Source organism: Trichomycterus rosablanca, chromosome 1 (genome assembly GCF_030014385.1).
Source record: "Trichomycterus rosablanca isolate fTriRos1 chromosome 1, fTriRos1.hap1, whole genome shotgun sequence".
Lineage (NCBI taxonomy): Eukaryota > Metazoa > Chordata > Actinopteri > Siluriformes > Trichomycteridae > Trichomycterus > Trichomycterus rosablanca.
Window position 1 is genome coordinate 77,306,048 of NC_085988.1, and position 27,092 is coordinate 77,333,139.

Consider the following 27,092-nt stretch of genomic DNA (forward strand, 5'->3'; position numbering starts at 1 on the left):
ATCAAAATATGGCTTTACTGTGAAGTGGGACTAGCCAGCAGAACCTTTGGACAGCAGAAATTTCAGGCATTTCTGATTTTTTACACATTTTTAATGCTTTTTCTCCCGAATTTAGCGCAGCCAATTAGTCTTCCGCTGCTGGGGATCCCGATTGCGTTTGAGGAGGGTATATTTGCTTGCTCCATGCCTTTCCGACGTGCATGCGGTTCTTTTTCGGTGGTGCTTTGATGGATTCACACATGAGGTGCCTCGGTCTGCTAACCAGGGTCCTTGCACAGCGTGCACCCACTTATTCTAGCCTTTTTCCCACCCAGCAGACACGGTAGCCAATTTTGTCTGCTTCAGGCATTGCCAATTGTGTCTGCTAGATGGCGCCCAGCCAACCGGTAGCAGAACCGAGATTCGAACCAGGATTATTTTTTAAGAAAATTCTTTAACACGCAGTTTAAAGCACTGAATCCAAGCCACAAGACAAATCTTATAAATCTGTTTTCTAGGGATGTCCCAGTCACATTTAACCAATCCAAATTTATGCATGTAGGTTTTGCAAAACCTTAAAATCTACTGTAATAGGTTAAATTCAATCTGGGACTGTGTCATACATCCATAAAATATTCAAAGCCAAAAAAGAGACAAAACTGAGTTTAGGAGAAAAAATAAAAGTACAGGACTGGTTTCATGTACCAAGATTGAACATGAAACCATGTACAATGTCTAACTGTCTTATTACTACAATTTAAAAAATATTTCAATTGTGGATCACCATTCCTGCTTTTATTTAATCTAGGACTAGGCTTAATTTAAAGTAATCGTACTTTAGTAATTTGCTGTAATTTGTATACACAGTGGTACCTTGTAACTTAATGTCCCTTAAACTTAAAATCTTGAAACTCAGCATCAAGAAATTTGTACCCTTAAACTCAACGTTTCCCTTGAACTTAACATGTTCAGTTTGTTTTTTTAAATGTATTTATCTAATTTTAAATTAACAAATATGAGACGAATCTGCATGTGTGGAATAATCGTCAGATTTACTCTAAAAGCTCCACCTGTATCTGTGTTTATCTGTAGTTTCCTCACTGTTTCACTTTTAAACTTGTGTTACAGCTCGAGGTGCTGAGAAATTGTAAGAATCAGCTTTTTATATCAGTGTTTTTATATTATATTTGTGTTATTTTCAGTGTATACGTGTCAAAAAACCCATTATTTTACATTAGCCTACAATATATGCAAGTCCATGGGACCATGGAACGCATTAACAGGTTTCCCATACATCCTTATGGGCAAAAATACCTTGAAACTCAACGCCTTTTAAACCCAACGCCAGTCCCCGAACCAATTGACGTTGAGTTTCAAGGTACCACTGTAGGGTCTACAACAGCGGATCTGGTCTGTATACCAGACTTAGCACAGTTTTTATCCCAGCTGCCCTTCCTGATGCAGTCGGGTGTAATGAATCAATTATATATATATATATATATATTTTAACATTACTGTGCCCCTGTGCACAAAACAAGCTCTATAAAAACTTGGTTTAAAGCCATGACCTCAGCCCGACTGAACAGTTCTGGAATGAACTGGAACATCAGTTGAGGCTTTCTTGCCCAGCATCAGCACCCAATCAAACAAATGCTCTTTTAACTGAATGTGCACAACTTCCCAAAAAACATACTTTAAAGTTTTGTGAGAAGCCTTCTCAGAAAAGTGGTTGTTGTTAAAGCTGAAAAGATCAAATATATCTTGTTTTGGGAGACTTTGCAGCGTGATTTGAGAAATGATGTCTATCTTAAAAACTGTTTAGAAGAGAGTGTTCTCTTGATGATAGAAGTAGACTGAACCACAGAGAGAAGCTCCTAACATCACTCCCAGTGGCTCTCAGCTTACTTATACCCAAACCCCTACTTTATACTCAAACCACCTTTATTTACTGTTTTCATTTTTCTCTTTGATTCCTCTATTGTTCTTATTTCTTCTCTCTCCTTGAGTCTCCACATTAACTCCGTTTGTCCTCCTTACCTTTTTTCCCTCCCCATATATTAAAGGGAATCGAAGGTCCTCATCCTCAATGGTTTTATATGCCCTACAAATGGAAACAAAAGACAATTATGGATTGCTCTATCCAGTGGTTAAGTGGTCAGACAGCACCAACTGGCTATTAAATAAAGACAAGTTTTAAGCAGGCATTCCAGTAAAGACATACATCTGTGTTTAAAAAGACTGCCAGTAACGACATAAAAAAAAACTACATCAAAACTTCTGTCGAAAATGCTCAAGATCCATTACCATGTGGGCCTTTAAGTATTTTATTGATACAAAATGCATTATGGGTCAGTTCATGTCTGGCTTCTCATGTGGTCAATTAAAATCTGGATGTAATCTGATCGCACGTTAAGTTTCACACACTGAGGGTGTGTTCGAAAACCTAGTGAGCTGCCTTGCTGTCTTACTGCCTACCTAGTACGAGAGGTAAGAGAGGAGTAATAAAGGATTCCAATAAGTCATCGATTTATAATTCTGGTTATTTGAACGCACTACATAGACTGTGATTCCATTAGTTTTTGCTTAATAAGCTAACACAGACTCATGCCATTCAAACCAATGGGATAATGCGTTAGCATGTCAACCGTTTAGATTCGCTGACAAGCCAGAATTTGCAAAATATCGTTCAAATTTAAGGTGCCTTACTAGGCAGCATATTAAGGCATCTAAGAACTGGAACAGCCTCATTCTCGGGAGCGCACGTAGGATGACGTAAAATGCGTCTGTAGAGAGATCACTAGGTTGTTGAACACACCCTAAACATTACACAATACAAATCTTTTGCAGAAGTTAAAACACCCTTGCACAGTTTTGTATTTACTACATTGGAATTAGTGCTGGACAATAATTCGATATCGATATATATCGCGATAGAAAATTTTTCAATAACGGTGATATGATTTTTAAACAAATTCGATCGATATATATTACGTCAGTGCGTGATGACGTACGCCACAGGCACAAAGCCAGTGCTCAGCGTTACCGCTCTGATTACACTCCGCTACAACACGGTGGATATTAGCGGCAAAATGAGTTCAACAGCTGTGAGTGAACGAGCATCCACAGTCAGGGGCGGAGCCCATCAGCCCCCCACCACCGCTTTGCCTGCGTTACTTTTTTGCGGAAGCATTTTTGCTCGCAGGTGTTCCCACAGGGACAACAACTGCGCACCTCAAGTAAGTAGTTCTCCACCAAAACAGTGCAGTCACACATTTAACATAAATGTCAACCACCAACACAATTACAGAAGAAGTACTACTACTGAGTACTAATACTACTGAGTACTAATACCAGCTATTACTACTACTTATTAGTTGTGGCGCGCTACGAATAAAGGCACCAACGGACTATTCGCGTTCCAATGTTGCCAGATTGGGCGGTTTTCCTCCTTATTGGGTGTTTTTTTTTTTTTTTTTTTAAACAATTTAATAGCATTTAAATAACACTTCTATTGAAAAGAAAATATTCAGTTTTAAGAAGCTACAGCCTTGTAGAAGGCTATTAAAAGTAAAGTCAATTTTCAATGCTGATTTGGCTTAATAGTGTTGGTCAGAATGTGTCATATTCTTGAAAGAAAATTAAAATTTGTTTTCCATGCATTCACACTGGCATGTTCTGGGGTTCAGATGAGTCTCATCAGTACACACAAGTTTGCAGTCAAATGATCAAGTATTGCAAAGGAATATCTTTGAAATTCTGTTAAGGTTACAGGCTATATTTTAGTTTTTCACAGGGAAAATGAGAAAAAATAAAAAGCTTATTATGCTAGGCTTGATGTAATTCTACATGGTACTCACTGCCTGTATAGGTAAACGAGTGAGTGACCAAAACACTACTAGATCAACAGCCACTAGCCACATACAAAAAATAAGGTATCAGACAGTTTCTGTGCCGCCCGTGTGTGAGCAATGGTCTCAGTCTGGCCACCACTATGAAAATTGTCTGGCTCCGCCACTGTCTACAGTTGAAAAAGAAGCAGACGAAATAGCTGATAAGAGAGGAAGGACTACTTCAGTCGTGTATTCAGCTTGTATTTCTTGCCAGAAACCAGAAAAGAGGTTTGCAGGTACCGCCATCCAATTTGGGTGTTTTTGGCAGTTTTTCTGACATTTGTATTATTCATATCGATATCGGAATTATATCGTATCGACCGAAATTAGGAGTTATATCGTGATATAAATTTTAGCCAGCCCTAAATTGGAATTATTGGAACTTTTATATTTTCATTTATTCATTTTTATTCGACCCCTTTATCCTCGTCAGGGTGAGTCCTGTTACACTGGTAAACACTGGGCATAAGGCAAGAATACCCTGGACAGAGTCCCAATCTGTCACAAAGCTTCGGCCAACACCCCTCTTTTTCCCCAGATATAGCCAATCATGTCTGTGTAGATGCCTGGCTGGCCGATAGCAATGCTGAGATCTTAGCGGTGGTGGGCTAGCATAACAGACCACTGCACCACTACTGGAAAAAATAAAACATATTATAGTAATTGTGCAAAAACAACATTTCCAAAAGGTAAATTTAGCAAATACAGTGATCAGATCTGTCATGTCAACTTCTGCATGAGACTGTAATCTGAAAGCTAAATATTAATACTGGTAGAAAGACACTGGTAGTTGATGTTCTATGACAAAAAACTGAACATCACTGAACTGTTCCTTAAAAGCAGATAAAGAATCAGTGTTCTGACCAGCCAGTCATGGTGTAGTCCCGGTAGAGCATCTTTTTGCCCACTTCCTTTCTCTGGACCCTCCTAGGAAACTCCAAGTGTGTAAACTCTCCACCTAATAAATGTGGCTGCATGAAACCCTGCAATGTAATGACATCACATTCTTACTGTTACTTTACTGTTATTATCAACTAACATTTACAAAAGATCTGGGTGTTTGGAACTGACCAGGAACTGTAATCTCTGTCTTTCTGATTCAGGGGTGAACTCTGCTGACATGGGGATGATCTCGCCATTCCTGATTATAATCGCTCTGAAAACACACACACACACACACACACACACACAAAGCCAGAGAAAAGTACATGAATTAAGTTACCGTGTTACTGTGTTATACAGGAAGTGCAGCAACATAAACCAGGCAGTCTGGAATATATTGCTGGGTTCTTTCCTGCTTGACACAGACACATTTATGTCACTGGTCCAGTTTCCTGTGCTTTGTTTCTCATAAAAGTCTTCTTTTTCTTTAGGCTGCTCCTGTTCGGGGCCGCAACACTGGACCATAACATCCTCCTCTGTCACACCAACCATCTGCATGCCCTCCCTCACTGCACCCATCCATCCATCCTTCCCTCTCCTTCTCCTCTTTGGCCCAACAGTAAAACAGTTTCAACAGTACTAGTGGCTCGACCAATCCAGTATGTAACTCTGACTTATGGTCTGCATATTCGATTTGGCAGTATTTACACCGAATGCCTTTCCTGACACAACCCTCTCTATTTATCCAGGCTTGGGACCAGCACTAAGAGTGCACTGATATATGCATACCCAATGGCAAGACTTTTGCTTCTCATAAATGTCTTGTAGAACTAAAACACACTGCAGTTGCTTTTAGTACATTGCTTGGCTTTCTGGTATTAAAACCTTACTGTTCCCCTTTAATCAAAACCCTGTTTTTTCTCCTATTTAGACAACCTTGCTATACATGGCCAAAATGAATGGATACACGCCCATCACACCTAGAACTTGTTGCTAATGCTGCTTAAATGAAATACTGTTGTCAATTAGAAAATAAAAATGCAAATTTGGCATTGTGATTACAAATCTGCCCAAAATAGCAATATGCAACATCCGGTTTTGTGTTGTTGGAACCCTGTTGGAAACATAAAGGTGACCTAGTGCATTTCCAACAGCTACACCAGAGTAGTTTCTTACTGTGCAACTCATTTAGAATGTAAATGAATAGGATGACACACACACACTGCTTAATTGTAGCCTTGATCTGGTTTGATTGTGACTGTACTCTCACACCAGGAGGCTTTCAGAGACGATTCGAGAGAGATGGTTTATTTTTACACCACTAACAACTTGCTCCACATAACCACTCATTATCAGCTACTAAAATACTATATTATACAACAGGAAGAAAAAAAAGAAAAAAAAATCATAATTTTAGCAGGCAACAAAGAGCTACTGAAACACCCAGACTGCTAACAATGGAGCAGCTAAAATAATCCTCATTAAAGCTTTTTAAAAAAACATTATTCATGTACATCAATTATTTAATTAATAACCCTAGTATTACTAGATATGGGGAATTTAACTGTCTTGCAGTGAAACCTCGATTTAACAGACATCCGGACAGTCCAGTCCGATTGTTTAAAACTCCCCCGAGAAGAGTACCAAGAGCAGTAGTTCAGTAATTGTCAGCACCAGTAGTTTGGCGCACATCTCTCTGTTGACATGAGTGATAGGCTTTATTTTGTTGGGAGGCTCGCTTTGTTTTTGCCTTTTTCTCTGTATTTTATGCTTCATTTCTGCAAGTTCTAGTGCTTAGTTATGCACCAGCACTGCTCCAGTAGCCACCAGCAGTGCTTCAGACTAAGAATAATAGAAACTCTATTATAAATAGGATTCCCCACTATATGATCACGGCAAAAAACCATCCTCTCCACCACACAAGGTAAATAAAATGTCTCCTCAGTAGTACAGTACACTAATTACTAATTACCTAATAATTAGGTTTACTTGTCCAAAAACTCAGTATACAATTACAACCAAACTGCTCAAAATCAGAAATCAATGTCAGGATTACACCTTTGAAAACCTGCACTTTTTTGTTTTATGTAATTTTATTTATGTAATAATCTGATACTCCGTATTGGTATTGGTCCGATATTGGCCCAAATCACTGGATCGGATATTGGAAGGAAAAAAAACATGTAATCCGATCTGATACTGTTACTTAATGTAAATAACACTTAATGTAAACAACACTTCATGTAAATAACACTTAATGTAAATAAGGCCATTCAGAAATTAAAACGCACTGATCTACTTAAACTTGCAGCATTTTAAAAAATCCTCTACTACTGCCACATCTAAAACCACTGTTTTACGGCGTGTCATCCAAAGTATCTACAATTGGAAGATGTGGAGGTCAATCAAACACGATGGACCAATTAGAATTGACGCAGAGTTGAGATTTCCCGTTAAAGTTCTGTCACGTTTTTAGATTAAAAACCAAAGCGTGCTTATTAAAAAACCCTGCTGGATTTTGAAGAGGACGTCTGTGCCTAAACGGTGTAGTTTGTTTTATTTTATAACACTAATGGATTAATCGTTGATGATGTGAGAGATCTCCAAGCCGGGACAAGATAGATACATTTGTTAATTTTTTATTATTTAATTGTTTCATTTTTGTTTATAAATAATATTTTTTATTATTTATTTTATAATTATTTCGCTGCCTCTTCAAGGTGTAGACTTAAGAGTTGACAGATCTAGAATTTTATATTGAAATTATAATTTATTTGTTAAATACAGATAAAGTTGCACTTAATTTTTTGTTTAAATGTTTGTACGGTGCTGTTAAACAAACCAAAAATGCTGCTGAATGTTCTGTGTGTAAAAATTAAAATAAAAACAGCAGTTTTGTATAAGTGTGATGTTGTAGGTTCTGTATTTATTCCTTTAGAATATTTGTTTCACAGTCTGAGCATTGTTATTTAGATAGCTAGTTTAACCATGGTGCATTGATTATTATTGCTCGAGTATGATGGTATCGGACTGGTATCGGCAGATACTCAATTTGCGGTATCGGACATAAAAAAGTGGTATCAAGCCAGCCCTAGTAATAATGTTACCATTTCAACCTTAGACACAACCTAAAAGTCAGAATAATCAACAAATAATAATAATGTCACAGCATGGGTGATTTGCATATGTGTGAAGGTTCCATGATTATTTCAGCAAGATGATGCCAGGCCATAATTCTGCATGTGCTAAAACAGCGTGGATTTGTAAGCAGTGTGTGCTTGACTGGCCTGCCTGCAGTCCAGATCTGTCTTCCTTTGAAAATGTATGGTGCATCATAAAGATGTTTGTTTGTTTGTTTCTGTAATGCCGTGTTTTTATTTGTGATATTCAGGGCAGGAATCAGCAGTTGCAGCTGCACAGTTTGGAGTTTTTATGTTTTATGAACATGACGATTCAGTACTGCACTGAACTGAGTTTCATTCTCATTTGAAGAACTGGTTAGCTCTGAGCTGTAAGAGTCACTCTCTACAGAATGCATCTAGCATCTAAAAGCTGGACATACTGTGTGTGGGATAGTGAGATGAAGTCAGGGTGACTCACCTGCTGTCCCCTGCATTTGCCATGTACAGTTTGCCAAGAATAAAGACCGCCGCCAGCGCAGTGCATCCACCAGAGATGTTATACACAGCTTTCTCCCTCTCGATCTGAGCATCCTGAGAAGGAAAGCACAATTACACAATTATTTCTAACAACTAAGCCTGTCCTGATTGTGAGATTTTAACTGGTGATTGAGTTGTGATTAAAGACTGAATTATCCTTCAGGCTGGCTTTAAACACATGTGGTTAAATTCCAGGATGTAAAGGTTATCTTAGTAAAATGAACATGACATCCTTTACCGGTAATGAACTACTGCACATTATAATGCATTATTAATATTTCATTGTGAAATTTTACTATCGGAGGTGGGGGGTTGGGGCTGGTGCAATATAACAAAGAATGTAAGAAAGTTGTGGCACATTTGATATTTCATGTTTTTCCTTTTTCTGGGCACTAGCCAATCATGTCTGTGCAGATGCCCAACCGGCTGATAGCATGTTAATATTTAGCATAAATAAGCATAAGCAGTTCTGCAAAGATCAGTGGACTGAAATTCCTACACAGTGATGTAAAAGAGTACTATAAACAAGAAGCATTTAACTCCGATCATTGTCACCAAATCAGCTATAAATACACTGATCAGGCATAACATTAAAACCACCTCCTTGTTTCTACACTCATTGTCCATTTTATCAGCTCCACTTTGTAGTCTATCTGTTTCTCTACATACGTTTTTAACCTGCTTTCACCCTGTTCTTCAAATGGTTCAGAGGTGCACTTCCTTCTAAACTGCCCAAAATACAAAACAATTAGAAACAAATATTTTGATCAGTGAGAAAGAGAAGTGAGCAGCTTCAGAACGCTGACAGAAAGCGAGAAACTGGCCATTATATTAGGAGAGGGACCATCAGCCCCCACTGCAGCCAAATATGTACATGGGGTCACACACTCCGGGACAGTGAGTGAAACACCAGATAAAAAACACCAGATAACCCCCCCCACACACACACACACCCACACCACACACATAATGATATTTTCTCTCATTTTATGAACAATTGTTTTATTACATAATGATATTTTCTTTACCATTTTCTCTCTATATATATACTTGTTCTTTTTATTATTTATGTATATTATATACCCCCCTGCACACACACACACACACACCACACACTTAATTATATTTTTTTTACTATTTTATCTTTATGTACATACTTGTTCTTTTACTATACTATAATATGTATGCTTTGACAATACAAATATGTGCATTTGTCATGTCAATAAAGCAAATTGACTTGAATTGAATTAGTGGGTTCGAATCCCAGGTTGGGCTCATAAATACAGAAGGTGAGTGAACAGGGGGATCAGGGGGACTCATATCAGTGCACCCTTAGTGCTGGTCCCAAGCCCCGATAAATAGGAGGGTTGTGTCAGGAAGGGCATCCGGTATAAAAATATAACAAATCAAATATATAGACAAACAATCTGCTGTGGCGACAGGGGAAGGCAGCTGAAGGAACGAGTAAATCATTAAAGTCCGATCAAAATTCACCTCTTTACTCTGATAATCTGATGAGGACTGTTCATGATGAGCAGTTGGTTGTGATAGTACTGAGTGTGAAAGGCAGATTAGACTCAGAGTAGGTGGAATGGAGCAGTGAGAGCAGAAGGTTTCGCGAAGGGGGGTGGAAGTGGACTGCGGCTTCTTCCAACTCCCCACCAAGTCAGCAAATCAACCATCTGATAAGTGTATTTATATACACTGATCAGCCATAACATTAAAACCACCTCCTTGTTTTTACACTCACTGTCCATTTTATCAGCTCTACTTACCACATAGAAGCACTTTGTAGTTCTACAATTACTAACTGTAGTCCATCTGTTTCTCTACATACTTTTTAGCCTGCTTTCATCCTGTTCTTCAATGGTCAGGACCCCCACAGGACCACCACAGAGCAGGTATTATTTAGGTTGTGGATCATTCTTAGCACTGCAGTGACAATGACATGGTGGTGGTGTGTTAGTGTGTGTTGTGCTGTATGAGTGGATCAGACACAGCAGTGCTGCTGGAGTTTTAAAATACCGTGTCCACTCACTGTCCACTCTATTAGATACTCCTACATAGTTGGTCCATCTTGTAGATCAGAGACGATCGCTCATCTATTGCTGCTGTTTGAGTTGGTCATCTTCCAGACCTTCATCAGTGGTCACAGGACGCTGACCACGGGGCGCTGTTGGCTGGATATATTTTTGCTTGGTGGACTATTCTCAGTCCAGCAGTGACAGTGAGGTGTTTCAGCAAGAGGCTTTGATCCAAAGCAACTTACGGTACTGTGACAGTATATATTGTCTAAGCAATTAAGGGTTAAGGGCCTTGCTCAAGGGCCCAACAGTGGCAACCTGACAGTGGTGGTGCTTAAACCAGCGACCTTTTGATTACTGGTCCGGTACCTTAACCACTAGGCTACATGGCGCCCCTGGAGCCGAGAGGGATAGGGGCCTTGCTCAAGGACCCAACAGTGGCTGCATGGCGTAGCTGGGATTCGAACTCTTAACCTTTTGATTGATAGCCCAAAGCTCTACGAACTAAGCTACCACTGTCCTGTACTTCTGATCTCTCATAGCGTATATCGTTGGAAAGTGCTACCATCTAGTGGCAAGATGCCATGCTTTGACATCAAAAGAAGAAAGTGACCCACTTACACTCTTAGCATCTTTCCAACATTGTCAAACTGGATTTTTTTTTTACCACAGTGTTAACCTGGTCAGGGTTGTGGTGGGTGTGCCTTCCCTGGAATCACTGGGAGCAATGCAGTACCAATGCAATCATGTCTGTATGTAGACGTCTGACCAAAGCAAGCAGAATTCACCGCAGTGCCACCTGAGCCCCACACACACCGGAACTGCATAAATGGATTTGACAAATTCCTTATTGAACCTTAAATTGTTGGACTAGGAGGTTCTCCGTGTTGTGCTTCAGAAAAAAATCACTATATGCACTGTAATAATAAGGAATCACTTACGTTTGACCTTTATTGTGAAATATGCAACTTACAGGATCAGTTTTATTCAAAGCGTCTTACAATTACGACTAAATACAGTACAATTTGAGCCACTGAGGATTAAAAGCCTTGCTCAGGCCCAACAGTGGCAACTTGGTGGTGGAAGGGCTTGAACCAGCAACCTTTGATTACTAACGCTACACACCAAGCCACCGTGCCACCCTAATGGCTATGAAAACTTCAGTATAGGAAAACAAAGACTAAACCTAAGCGTAAATCTTTCATTACCTGTGAAAGAAAAAACACAGACTCAATCAGGACTGTGTGGCTCTGTGCACAAAACCAGGTCCATAAAGACAAGTTTTGATGGTGTGGAGGAACTACACCAATTAACCATAACATTAAACCACCTCCTTGTTTCTACACTCGCTGTCCATTTTATCAGCTCCACTTACCATATAGAAGCACTTTGTAGTTCTACAATTACTGACTGTAGTCCATCTGTTTCTCTGCATACTTTTTAAACCTGTTCACCATGTTCTTCAATGGTCAGGACCCCCACAGGACCACCACAGAGCAGGTATTATTTAGGTGATGGATCATTGTCAGCACTGCAGTGACACTGACATGGTGCTGGTGTGTTAGTGTGTGTTGTGTTTTTAAATACCGTGTCCACTCACTGTCCACTATATTAGACACTCCTACCTAGTTGGTTCACCTTGTAGATGTAAAGTCAGAGACGATCGCTCATCTATTGCTGCTGTTTGAGTTGGTCATCTTCTAGACCTTCATCAGTGGTCACAGGACGCTGCCCACGGGCCGCTGTTGGCTGGATATATTTTTGCTTGGTGGACTATTCTCAGTCCAGCAGTGACAGTGAGGTGTTTAAAAACTCCAGCAGCGCTGCTGTGTCTGATCCACTCATACCAGCACAACACACACTAACACACCACCACCATGTCAATGTCACTGCAGTGCTGAGAATGATCCACCACCTAAATAATACCTGCTCTGTGGTGGTCCTGGGAGGGCCCTGACCATTGAAGAACAGCATGAAAGGGGGCTAAAAATTATGCAGAGAAACAGATGGACTACAGTCAGTAATTGTAGAACTACGAAGTGCTTCTATATGGTAAATGGAGCTGATAAAATGGACAGTGAGTGTAGAAACAAGGAGGTGGTTTTAATGTTATGGCTGATCAGTGTATGACCGTTATCTTAATTAACAGCTTTGGAATGAGGTGGAACATCGATTGCTCAAACACACTAAATAATCTTGGGGAAAAAGCCTTTGCAGGGGATGGAGGGGTGTTGGAGGTGGAGTTAACTCCCAAATATTAAAGCCCAAAGCATCTTACAATTACAATTTGAGCCATTGAAGGTTAAAAGCCTTGCTCAGGCCCAACAGTGACAATGGTAGGACTTGAACCAGCAACCTTTTGATTACCAGTACTACCCACCAAGCCACCGTGCCACATTCTGATTACTAGTCTAGTTCCTTACCCACTGAGCTATCAGTGCCCTATGATAAATCTAGATATATTTAGATGTCCCTGATTTCCCGATTTTGGAAACCGGTCCCCAACTTAAGCTGCTGCAGTGTATTCAAAACTGACCGCAGTGTAAATAAGCATTTGGTTTTTTTTTTGTTTGTTTGGAATTTTTATTTATTTATGTATTTTCTCCCATTTTTCCGATTGCCCGATTGTGTCATGCTTCCTCTCCACCAATGCCGATCCCTGCTCTGATTGAGGAGAACGAAGCCACACCCTTCCGACACGTGGTCAGCATGCCGTATGCATCTTATCACCTACACTTTGACGAGTGCAGTGCAGCTCAGCACTGTGTCTGGAGAGACACACCCTTTTCTCATCTCTGTGCTGGCACCATCAATCAGCCAGCAGAGGTTGTAATTGCACCAGTCATGAGAGAGAGACCCTATCTGGCTTAATCCCATATCTGAACAACAGGCCAATCGTTGTTCATGTGGCCCCTCAGCCTAGCCGGTAGGCAGAGCTGAGATTCGATACGATGTATTCGAGATCCCAGCTCTGGTTCCAGCGTGTGTTTTTACCGCTGCGCCACCTGAGCGGCCATTTGTTTGGATTTTAATGCCATGTTTAACACATTTTATGGCATGATCAGTGTTATGTTTGAGTCTGCTTATTGTAAAGAGCATTTGTAAATAAGTAGAAAGACTAAGCACTAAGTCTGCTTGCTTGAATCTGACCACCTTTAAGGTAAAGCAGAATGATTAAGATACTTACTTCCTAACGGACTTACTCTTAGTTCCTATATCTGCTGCTGAGTAAAGTTATGAACTAGATGAATTTAGGGAAATCTTTTGTAAGCAATCAGCTCAGTCTACAATTTAATTTCCCCTTTACATTGTTTGGGAACAGGTGCTCAGGTGGTGCAGCGGTCTATTCCGCTAGTCCATCACCTCTGAGAGCTGTGCTCTAATCTCACAGACATAAAGCAGATAAAGGATACAGGATAAAGCGGTTGATGAAAATGAAATAAATAAAGTCTAGACTGGTCAAAACAGCACTATATGGACAAAAGTATTGGGACACCCCTTCTAATATTTGAATTCATATGTTTCAGCAACAATTGCTAACAGGTTTAATGAATCAATTATATATAATATATATAACAACAGTACGTCCATTAGGAAGTAAGTGTCTTAATCATTCTACATTAGAAAAGAATGTACACTGCCTGGCCAAAAAAAAGGTCACACACTCTAATATTTCACTGGACCGCCTTTAGCTTTGATTACGGCACGCATTCGCTGTGGCATCGTTTCCACAAGCTTCTGCAATGTCACAACATTTATTTCTGTCCAGAGTTGCATTAATTTTTCCCCAAGATCTTGTATTGATGATGGGAGATTTGGACCACTGTGCAAAGTCTTCTCCAGCACATCCCAAAGATTCTCAACTGGGTTCAGGTCTGGACTCTGTGGTGGCCAATCCATGTGTAAAAATGATGTCTCATGCTCCCTGAACCACTCTTTCACAATTTAAACCCGATGAATCCTGGCATTGTCATCTTGGAATATGCCCGTGCCATCAGGGAAGAAAAAATCCATTGATGGAATAACCTGGTGGTTCAGTATATTCAGGTAGTCAGCTGACCTCATTCTTTGGGCACATAACGTTGCTGAACCTAGACCTGACCGACTGCAGCAACCCCAGATCATAGCACTGCCCCCACAAGCTTGTACGGTAGGCACTAGGCATGATGGGTGCATCACTTTAGCTGCCCCTCTGCTTACCCTGATGCGCCCATCACTCTGGAACAGGGTAAATCTGGACTCATCAGACCATATGACCTTCTTCCATTGCTCCAGAACATCTTTTCCACGACCACAGGATGTGTCTTTCCACATGATTGTTTAACAAATAAGAAGCTACTCACTGCATCAGTTAGGGTTAAATAACTTGTTGCCAGCTAAAACATAATCACCCATGCAGTAATTATCCAATGGGAGGCTCTTACCTATTTGCTTAGTTAAATCCAGGTGGTGACTTTTTTTTGGCCAGGATAATTTTTTTGGAGCCTGGATTTAAACTGACGATCTTCCTACAGATAGCCCAAAGCTCTACCCACTAGGCTACCACTGACCCACTCTGTGCCCCGTGCACAAAGCAAGATCCATAAAGGCATGAAGAAAAGCTTAGTTTAAAGAAACTTGCACAAAGTTCGACCTTAGCCCCACTGAACAGCTTTGGAATGAACTGGAATGCATTGAAGCTTTCCTGACCAACATCAGTGCCCACACATACAAATGCTCTTTGTACTGAATGGACACAAATTTCCACAGACATACTTCAAAGTCCTGTGAAAAGCCTTCTAAGAAGAGTGGCTACTGTTATAGCGGAAAGGATCAGGTCACTCTATTTTAACACTATTTATTTGTTTTTGAAATGGGATGTCCAACAAGCTCATGGTCAGATGTCCAAATACTTTTGGCCATATAGTGTACATCTCTTAAACAAGTCCAGTAAAGTGTGTAAAAAATCAAGGAGTCTGAACACTTACCATATCTTTAAAGGCGTTCTCCAGTGCACCGATCACCAGACTCTCGTACTGAATCTTCTTCTCGACGAAGAAGCGTGGTGAACTGTTGCAGGGTGAATTACGGAGCGAAGCCGCCCGTGTGAGGGTGCGGGGTGTGCAGTTATGGTTCGGCTCGTCTACCAGAATGGTAGAAGGCGGTGATGCCAGGTTGCACAGGGCCTCCACAACTAACTGCAGCTTGTCCACAATCTGCTGGTGAAGCAGTTTAGAGGCCATCACTGCCGCTCCCGACCCAGCATGCCCATCAAACAGAGCCCAGTAGTGGAGGATCAGCTCGTCAAGCTCCTGTTTAAAATGCACAGCAATCCAAACACAGAGATTAGATCCCACACTAAATACTACCGGTACAGTCTAAACGAATGCTATCATGGTATGAATAGTAAACGACTACAACACCTACCTTAATTAGGCTTTCATCAAGAGTGTCTTACAATTCTAATTGAGTACAATGCAAGCAACTGTGGGTTGAGAACTTTGCTCAGGGGTCCAAATTGGCAATGATGGCGATAGGACCAGAGACTTTACCAGTTACCAACCTTGTGACAACACTCAATAACTATGTGCTCCTCTAAGCACCTGGTTAAGAAGCTAAAGCCCACTAGATCCAGAGTTTGAATCTTAGCAGTGCTATTGGCTGGTTGGGCATCTACACAAACCTAATTGGCATAGGGGGGAGGGGGGAAGGGGGGTTGAGGGAACAACAGCATAGCCATTGGTATTCTGATAAGAAAAGACTAAGCTTAAGGTCCCACATGACAGCAAAGGACCTGCAGTAGGATTTGGCTGACACTGCAGTGGTAGAGCAACATTCTACTCTGTAGGTTCAGTGTCTTCAGTGTTTGGGTAAACTGTGCTCTATTGGTGGATTATGCTTTGTGGTTATGAGTAATGTAGTACCAGAAGAGGTACTGCTGTTTTTTTTTGATAGGAAGAACACTGGCCCACTACCACTGTGATCTGGGTTCGATGGTGCTATTGGCCCGATGAGTGTCTACACAGACATGACTGGCTAAGTATGGGGGAGGGGTGGCCTAAAGCTGTCCAGGGCATTCCTGCCTCGCGCACAGTGTTTTCCAGTGGAACCAGACCTGCTGTGACCATGACTGGGACAAAGCGATTGATAAAAATGAAAGATTAAATACACTTAATTTTTCTTCGCCGGTATTGCCAACAATGCTGCTCCTACTAGATGGGATGGGAACCTGGCATGTTTGCACCAGACTTTATCACAAACTGGACTGAACAATGAAAAACTCCAATTATTCTCTAGGCCACCCAAAGAGGAGGGGTCCCTGCTAAGTCTGGTTCCTCTCAGGGTTTCTTCCTGTAATATTAAGGGAGTTTTTCCTTGCCACTGTTGCCCTCGGCTTGCTCAATAGGGGTTTTTGGTCTGTTGGTCCTGGATTCTGTAAAATTGCTTTGAGACAATGTCCATTGTAAAAAGTGCTATATAAATAAATTTGACTGGACTTGATTACAACTACTTTCATGTGTGTACAAAAGATTTGTGAATGGTGCTGACTGGGTTAAAGAATAATTCCTTAAAACAAAGCCTGTGTTTATCCCTTTGAAGGCTTTTCCAAGAGGATTAGACTGTATGTGCACACACACACACACACACACACACACACACACACACACACACACACACACACACACACTTAGATGGCAATAATAATCATGATAATCTAGGGCAGATACAATTCCTTTATATGTCACATATACTTGTAAATGTCTACAGTAATGAAGTGTTTCTTCTGCTTCTTTGGAAGCTGGGGTCAGAGCGCAGGGACAGCCATTGCACTGCGTTCCTGGATCTAAGAGGGTTAGGGGCTTTGCCCAACAGTGGCTGCATGGCAGAGCCAAAATTCGAAACCACAACCTTCCAGTTGGTAACCCACAGCTCCTGAATGAACAACTCTGTGTATTTGAATGAACAACTTGATGTATTGTGTTCATTAAGCCCATAACTAACATGAATGAACGTTTGATGAACTGATCAGGATCAGATTTGCATTTCGAAGAGCGGTGAGCGGTAGCTAACCACTTCTTTTCACCAGCACGGGTTGAGTTCAGCTAGGAATCAGAATCGTGTACGGGAGTCACACAATCATCTCAATTATTGACCAGCCAGTAGAGGACACAATCAGCAATGAAGAAGCCTTCTGGCCCGCCCAGCCTCAGACATAGTCAACCAGGTCTGTGTAGGTGGCTGGACGGTTAATAGCAGAGCTTAGATTTAAAGTCCAGAGCTCAAGATCTCAGCATTATTGGGCTACCGTGATTTAGCATGTAAACTTGCGTAAGTGTTGTACAACACTACCTGGATAAAAGACGTGCTTAAAAAAGGTGATGTAAGCCAAAGGGTGAGGACAACAAAGGATCTGCTGAGTGTACAGAGTAATAAACATTGGCTGCTCATGTTAGGGGTTGCCACGGCGGATCACCCACTCCACCCTGCATTACACACAACTACTTACCGAACTCTCTGTTTGACTATTGTTCTCTCCATTGGGCAGTGAGGATCTTCTCCTCAGTGATTTGCTGGGTGTGGAGGATCCACCAGGATTCTTTTTTATCACCAACACTTCACAACAGGCCTGATCCTCATTCACTGCAGTCTTCCCTGCATTTATCACCCTGACCAAACACACACACACAGGATTCAGAAAGTACTGAGGTCCATTGATTTTGTGCACACTTTATTGTGTTGTGGATTTTATGCTGAATGGATCTAATTGCAGTTTTTACCCATCAGTCTACATTAAACCACCCACCATGATAAATAAATTTTTTTTTAATTACTTGTTATTTATCCAGACAATGCAGTTTTTAGTAGTTGTACACTTTTATATAATCTAGTAATAATACATAACTCTAATCATTATTTTAAATATTATATGTGTGATTTCAGTCTTTATCATTATTATATGATTTCAGAGATTTAGCACTTTTCCCAGTGGTTTGTTGTTGAACATTTCCATTTTGGGTGCTGCTGTGTAGTACTTTATTCTTGTTTTGTTGTATATGAGGCATTTCAGTAGTTTGTGCTTTATGGTTAGTGTGGTGTTGCAATGTTGCCATTTTTGAACTACATAAATCACAGACTTTTGTTTTAAAAAATGTCACAAAGCGGTCACCAACCATGGTCAGTCATAAAGACTGACAAGGAAAAATTCAACCATAATGCCAAGTTACATTATCATTAAGCATAAAAAGGTTTAGCAACAATAATGCAACTTCACATGAGGAAGCTTGTCACGCCAAGATTTGAAGTGGGGTTTCATTATTAAGAACTACAAATATGAAACGCTATCCATCACCAGGAGTCGAAATCGACTTAAAGCACTAACTGGAATAACAACTTACACTATGGTTTGTTCTCTATATAGTGAATGTTAATTATATGGTGTATAAAACTTATATGGTGGATGGTACCTATAGGGTGAATGGTGCCTATGTTGTTGATAGTAATTATATGGGAACTGATACTTACATGGTAGATGGTACTTATATAATACAATGGAACCTTTATGATGAATAGTATATATATGGTGAATTGTACCTATATGGTGGATGGTAATTATATGGTACATGGTACCTATAGGGTGAATGGTTGTGGATAGTAGTTATAAAAGAACTGCTACTTTCATGGTAAATTGTACTAATATAATGGATAAAACCTATATGATGGATAGTACTTATATGAAAAATTGTACCTAAAGAGTGTATAGTACTTATATGGTAGATTTTACCTATATGGTGGATGGTAATTACATGGTACATGGTACCTTTAGTTTGTTTGTTTGTTTATTAGGATTTTAACGTCATGTTTTACACTTTTTGTTTACATTCATGACAGGAACGGTAGTTACTCATTACACAAGATTCATCAGTTCACAAGGTTGTATCGAACACAGTCCTGGACAATTTTGTATCTCCAGTTCACCTCACTTGCATGTCTTTTGACTGTGGGAGGAAACCGGAGCTCCCAGAGGAAACCCACACAGACACGGGGAGAACATGCAAACTCCACACAGAAAGGATCCGGACCGCAATTTTGGCAATATAGTGTATATGCAGAATGGTACCTATATGGTGGATAGTACTTCTATGGTGGATTACAGAGTATATCATGACACATATATGCAGAATGGTACCTATATGGTGGATAGTACTTCTATGGTGGATTACAGGGTATATCATGACACATATATGGTGGATTATAGAGTATATCATGGATGGCACATATATGTAGAATGGTACCTATATGGTGGATAGTACTTCTATGGTGGATTACAGAGTATATCATGACACATATATGCAGAATGGTACCTATATGGTGGATAGTACTTCTATGGTGGATTACAGGGTATATCATGACACATATATGGTGGATTATAGAGTATATCATGGATGGCACATATATGTAGAATGGCATCTATATGGTAGATAGTACTTCTATGGTGGATTACAGAGTATATCATGACACATATATGGTGGATTATAGAGTATATCATGGATGGCACATATATGTAGAATGGTACCTATATGGTGGATAGTACTTCTATGGTGGATTACAGAGTATATCATGACACATATATGGTGGATTATAGAGTATATCATGGATGGCACATATATGTAGAATGGCATCTATATGGTGGATAGTACTTCTATGGTGGATTACAGAGTATATCATGACACATATATGGTGGATTATAGAGTATATCATGGATGGCACATATATGTAGAATGGCATCTATATGGTGGATAGTACTTCTATGGTGGATTACAGAGTATATCATGACACATATATGCAGAATGGCACCTATATGGTGGATAGTACTTCTATGGTGGATTACAGAGTATATCATGACACATATATGGTGGATTATAGAGTATATCATGGATGGCGCATATATGTAGAATGGTACCTATATGGTGGATAGTACTTCTATGGTGGATTATACAGTATATCAGAATGGTACCTATATGGTGGATCATACCATATACAGTGGATGGCACCTATGTATTGAATGAATACCCCCCTAAGTGTAGTTGAAATATTTATGTAGACTCACTCAGCGTAACCAGTGGACCATGGCAGTCTCTTGGTCTCTTTGAGAATGACGATGGGTCTGGATACATGATCTGCAGAACACTCCACTTCATCCGCAGACAGGGAGAGGAACTCGGGGCGCATGTAGGGGAATTTAAGCGGTAAATCCGCTCCGTTACCCCGCTCCCTAACACTGCCCGAGCCGGACATGAAACCTCCCACCATCCCCACTACAGCTGATTTAACCCGGGTCAGCATGTTCCCTCAGTTTATCCGCCTAATTCACCTTAGAGCTCACACAGAGGAACTATAACCATAAAACCATAAACACACCGACATGTTAATACAGCCGCTTCATGCTTTTATTCAGCACCGAGACTCCTGTCAGTATCAACGCGGAACTGCTGCTCAGGATTATCAGTCATGTGACTGAGCGGACGGGATTAGGGCTGTGTTCCAAACCGGACTTTGTTCCCTATTCCCTATAAAGTGCAAAGAGCACTATGGACGCTTGGTAACTGACCCAATGTACAATATTGGACAGTTGATTGCAGTGAATTTCAAGATTTTAAAAGCGTCCTGGATTATAACCTCTGTGCCTTCTACATTAGAGCAAAACTGTAAATTATAGTGCTCGAATTTGTAAACATGCAGTAATGTAGAACCAATAGTAATTCCTTCATTTTTCGTTGGACACTCCTGTGTCTTTTGTAGTCTGCGTGCACCTTTCACCTTTCTCTTTAGATCCTGCCTTCTCACACTTCTCTTAAAAATGCTCAAACGCAAATAAAAATGCACAGACGAATAACAGAAAAAATCTGTGTTTGGGATCGGTTGGGATCCTTGGGAATCAGAAGTGTCCAATAAAGGTGCCAGTTCAGCAAAACACAAAACTGCAGCTAAAGGAAAGAGTTCATCAGGTAAAGACAGAGTAACACAGAAGATGTTGTTACTGCTGCAGAGGGAGTTTTTGCATTTCACACCACAAAGCATCACAACAGCTACAGATCAATGAACCGCAGCATGTCTGCCTTGTTTAAAAGTGTTTCCCCTGATTCTGAAACAGTGTAAACATTTCCAAATGCACGTACAAACATAAAGGTTATTGTCAACGCCTTGATAGTGCCACATTCTGTCGAAATAGCTCTACTGATTAACTATTTTATTTGTTATTATTATTATTTGTTTATTATTTTGGGCTAAACGTTTAATTGAAAGATTCTCTGACCATATATGCATTTGTTTGTTGTCTTGTTAAAAAGTATCCTTTTATTTATTTAAGTTTAAGCATATAGTTGCATGGTTGCTAATGCATTTGTCAAATAATTAAACCCCTATATACAATACTGGACAGTTGATTGCAGTGAATTTCAAGACTTCAAAAGCATCCTGGATAATAACCACCGTGCCTCGGGAGGCTTCTACAAAAGAACAAAACTGTAAATAATAGCACACAAATTAATAAACAAGTAGTGATTTCAAACCAATAGTAATTTCTTAACTTTTCTTTGGAGGACACCCCCATATTTTAATCTGACACATTTTAATTAATTGTCAGATTATTATTGTTGTTTTTGTTGTGGTGGTGCTCGGGTGGTGTAGTTTATCCAAGTAGTATGCTAGATTTGGGGATTCAGAGTTTGAACCACAGCGGTGCTATCAGCCGGTCGGACTGGTTAAGGCACCTGCATGGGGTGTGGGTGGCGGCAGCAATGAGAAATAGATAAGCTCCAGTTGGACATGGCTGGATCGAGTAAAAAAGGGAGGAAACGAATACATAGAACATTGGTTTTATGTTTTGATGCTTGCTTTCATCCACAGCTAGTGAAGAGTTTGGCATGTTCTTCTGGTTTCCACTAAGGTATTCCCCTGATGCCACAGGTTTCCCTTCTTCCTCCCAAAACATGCAGTGGGTGAACTATTTGTTTTATTTGTTTCCTCCAGGATGAAAGTTAGTCTGTGAGTGAATCTGTGATTGGTGCCCTGTCTGGGAGCTCCAAATCCACTTAAACCCTGACAAAAATGAAGAGTCTAGTAAAAGATAATGGGATGTCTGTCTACACTGGTTAATCCCCCTGCTTTAATAATCACCGTGGCAAAATGGGTCAAAGTTCCCTAAATTAGTGATTTGGTGCCCCCTTGTGTACCCACCATGTAATTACTTTTATCTTCATATCAACGCCGTGTAATTCCACATTAAATATTGTTGTTCATTCAAAACTCACACTAAAATAAGAGATCTTAAATGTCTTTCCTCTCTTGCCACTATATTTCAAAAAGTATGTGGACACCTGATTATAAGCTGGTTGCACATGCTACTCCAAAGCAATTTGCATCGACACAGCATTGCTTCTAGCTCTTTCCAGCTTTACCAGCCTCCACTCTTCTGAAAAGATATCCCACAAGATTGTGGAGTGTGACTTTGAGAATTTGTGCCAATTTAATCAAAACAGCATTTGTGAGGTCAGGAAGAGATGTTGGACAGATGTTGGAGAGTTCCAATTTATCCCAATAATGAATAATTTAGTTTAAGTCAAGATGCCAATACATTACAGGGCAACTTACATTTCCACCCATGCAGATATAAAAAAACATGCCAAACTCCTCACACACAGTAATTAGAAGTGAGGTCCCCTGTGTCCCCTGTGTAGCACCCACACTTCCTACTGTATCACTGTGTATTTTTCTTCTGACCGAAGTAAATTTTTGTATTCATTAATGCTAATTACACAGTCCAGTCACATTATTATGACCGCTTTGTACTCTCGACAGTGGCAGTGCATAGCTCATGAAGGAAGTCATGTTTCGTGTGCTGGCTAGGTGGATATATAAGGTGTGAGATAGGCTCTCTGCACATATATCCCTCGTTGCTGTCATGGGTAAAAGTACCATGGGGAAAATGACCTTCCCAGGAGCGGATGGGATCTTCCAGCAAGACAATGGGATATGTCTCACATTGTTTGGAAGAGCATGACCAAAACTTCCAAGTACTACCCTGCCCCCCTAATTCCCCAGACTTAAACTTAATTGAGCATCTGTGGTAGGACCTCTATGGTCGTGTTTGCTCTATGGATCCTCCACACACCCCCTCCAGCAGCTGTGGGATACACTGCAGTCAGCATGGCTCCAGATACCTGTGACAACTTACCAGGACCTTACTGAGTCACTCCCAGTCCGTCTAGCTGCTGTCTAATGGATTTTTTTCTTTTATTGATATGCTGTGCATAAATTCAGTATACTACCATGCAAAAGCCTTTTTAAATTTTAATTACCCAATCTGTGTAAAACCTCATATTGACTGCACTGTTACCATTGTACTGTACTACTGTACTGTTGTTTGATAATCTGCAAAAAAATAATGAAAACAAACAACTGCTTACTTATGTCTGGTTATCAATCTGTAATCAGCAGCCTAAGCCCAAAATATACATTTTAGAGTAGACTGGTCAAAGACTTGTTGACTTGTTAACACTCAAATGCCATTTAATGTAGCTGAATTAGAGCAAATTTGTAAAAAGATGGTGTCAGAAGTCAGTCTAACAGCTTTGTGTTAGACTGATCCCACAGTCATCAGTTTTGTTTGGTTGCAGTTGTACAGTCATTTGTTGAGGTTAGAAAGCAGTTTAATTAAATCTGTTTCTGACTTAACTCAGGTTTGTGTTTAAGACACATTTAGTCTCATCCTTGGTTAATCAAAATAAAATAAAAGTAAAATTTGTTCATCTTGGGAATAATTAAACACTATAGATAGCAATCAATGCCTTGAGCTGGGAAAATCCACTTTTCTGTAAGTGTATGAACTGTCTTTTTGGATACATATCAGAAAACAGTAAAGCAAAAATTCCACTTTTGAATAATATTTTGCTCTCCATGCTTTTGTATTGGTGAAATAAAGGACTTTTTACAGTGTGAAAAAACTACTTTGTGTTTTGTAAATTCCTTGTAATAAAACAAAAGAATCCAAAAACGTTTTATGTTCTGCAAAGTGTCCAGTACTGTTTTATGGAGAGTGTAAAAAGGAAACTGAAACAGGAAATATAAAAAATACTTTCCTTTTTGATTTGATTTACTTGTTATTACATGTGTGGGCAGGTACACATATGGGCAAAAGTTTTGGGACACTTCTTCTAATTTTTGATCTCATGTGTTTCAGTCACAACTGCTAACAGGTGTATTAAACTACTTATTTAAAAAGAATTATATGCTTCCAACTTTGCTGCAACAGTTTAGGAAAGGCCCTTTTCTGTTCCAGCATTACTGTGCCCCGTGCACAAAGCAAGCTTTATAAAGACATAAAGAAATAACCTGGAATGAATTGGAACACCAACTGAGGCTTTCTTGACCAACTTGAGTGCCCAGCCACACAAATGCTCTTTTCTGCATTTTTTTTTTATTTTCCTCCCAATCTAGTCATATCCACTTACCTGGTTGCATTTCACTTCCTTTATACTGCTGCCTACTTCCACTCCTGACCAAGGAGAGCTGTGACAATTGCCCCTCCAACACGTGTGCAGTACCTGACTGCATCTTTTCACCTGCTCAGTCTTATGCTCAGAGAGTCAGTGTCTATGTGTTTCCATCAGGACAACCTGAGTAAACACAAAATACAACTTTAACATAATTATTTTAGTCATTGAAAGTAAAAAGTTACCCAAATTAAAAAGTAATTTCCCCATTAGTTAATTAATCAAATAATTAATGAAATCACACTAATAATTTGGATACAATAGACAAGATTATTGTTGATTACTACGGCCGGTTGAACCTAAACATCACTAAAAGGACCTCTCCAGCAATGTGATTTAGCTAAGAGGACTTAACTATGCTGGGGCCAAAATAAAAACAATAGATGAAAACAAAATAATAAAATATCAGTTTTGAAATAGTTATAAGACAATGTCTGATGCTCTGAGGCAAATGATTGTGAGATCCTTTTGTGGAAATTTGTGGTGAATTTTGCCAGGGTTGGTTGGTCCACCAAAGTACTCAGATAAGCATTTAAGGAAGTGCAGGCCTCACTTATTTCAGATGAGGTCAGTGTTCGTAATTCCACAATAAACAGACTGGGTAAAAATAGTATTAAGGCTAAAGAAACATAAAGACGTGTTATAGATTTGCCAAAAATACTTAATGACCCCCAAGGCTTGCTGGATAATGTTCTATAGACTGGAAATTTTAAGCTGAAGCATTTTTGAAAGTAAAAAGCCATGTTACATTTGGAATAAATCTAAGTGCATTCCACAACAGGAACATTATACTGACAGTTAACCATGATGATGGAAGTGTAATGGTGTGGAGATGTTTCGCTTGGGTTACTTGCTGTAAATGACTGAAAACTTTATTCTTCTCTGCACCAGAAAATTCTGTTAATGTTAAACAAGTAGATAACAGTCTAAATACATGTCTGCGCTGAAACCCTGTTAGAAGAAAATATAGGTAGAAAAGCAGATTTTGTCCATTATATTTTTAATTTACCACTAATTTATCCTGGTTAGGGTCACAGTGGATCTGGTTTCCCTGGAATCATTGGGTTCAATACAGTAACACACACTGGACTGGATGCCATTCCATTGCATGGCCATTTGTATGTAGATGCCTGACTGGCCAATTGCACCACTGGGGATTTAAACCCTGGTACTGAAATAACACAATTTACTGCTGCGCCACCCGACCACCCTGAAGTGTTTATCTTTACGGAGAAAAAAACCTGAAGAATTGGCCATTACATAAGAACAACCCTTCTAAAGTAAGTGCAGGGTTATTATCCATTTGAATTCTTGGTGAAAAGGTGATTTTTTATTGTTGTTTGAAGAGACCATGAAGCTGTCTGAACCAACATTGGAAGTTCATTTTACCACCTAGGTGCTAGTACAGATACAAGCCTTGATGTTTGTCTTCCTTGAGTCCTGTGAGGTGGATAAAAAATGAGCCAGATTTATGTTTCAAAGAGTTTGAGGTAAAGAATAGAATTTGACAAATGCTTTAAGGTAGATCTGTGCTGGTCTATTTTTGGCTTTGTAGGATAGCATAAAAAATAAGACATGTGGCTACAGTTTAAATTCGTTGCAGAGGTTGAATGGTGGACAAGAGAAGACCAGCCAGGAAGGAGTTGCATTACTCCAGCTTTAATAAGATGACAAGAGCCTGGAAAATAATCTGAATGGCTTCCTTAGAGATACTGAGTCTGTCCAAAAACCCAATGAGCTCACTACATAAACAGCATTTCACATTATCCTGCGTACGCTCTCGAGAAGAAGTCTAAAGGGAAATTCTTAGATGCCTTAAAATGCTTTCTACTGAGGCGCCTTATTCTGAGTGATATTCTGACTAAATAACAAGGAAGCTCCGTGTGCCTCCTCATGTGCAAAGGCAATTTCAGCATTTAGTGGGCACAACTGTTGGCTATGTGGCACAAAAATTCCAATATAACAGACAAACGAAGCGGAATCTATTTTCAAATGCAAGAAATTCTCATTATTTTTTTAAGTTTTATAAAAGTTTTCTAAAGTTTGATGTCCTCTTTACTTAGACAAGATTATACATGAAAATGACAAGCCTAAGCATAAAGCAGGTTCTCATTTCAATGACTAAAA

The 27,092-nt window shown here is 39.8% G+C and overlaps 1 protein-coding gene across 1 annotated transcript in view; it reads right to left on the reverse strand.

Moving 5' to 3' along the window:
• The window catches only part of LOC134324889 (protein phosphatase 1H-like), a 34,020-nt gene extending 13,263 nt beyond the window's left edge, over nt 1–20,757 (reverse strand). The window contains exons 1-7 of the mRNA XM_063006786.1: nt 20,522–20,757; nt 17,921–18,080; nt 15,402–15,725; nt 8,352–8,464; nt 4,941–5,025; nt 4,734–4,852; nt 2,017–2,080 (exon numbers count right to left, since the gene is read on the reverse strand). Coding sequence (XP_062862856.1) covers nt 2,017–2,080; nt 4,734–4,852; nt 4,941–5,025; nt 8,352–8,464; nt 15,402–15,725; nt 17,921–18,080; nt 20,522–20,757 — 1,101 coding nt within the window. The remainder of the gene's footprint in view (nt 1–2,016; nt 2,081–4,733; nt 4,853–4,940; nt 5,026–8,351; nt 8,465–15,401; nt 15,726–17,920; nt 18,081–20,521) is intronic.
• Between the last annotated feature and the right edge of the window lie 6,335 nt (nt 20,758–27,092).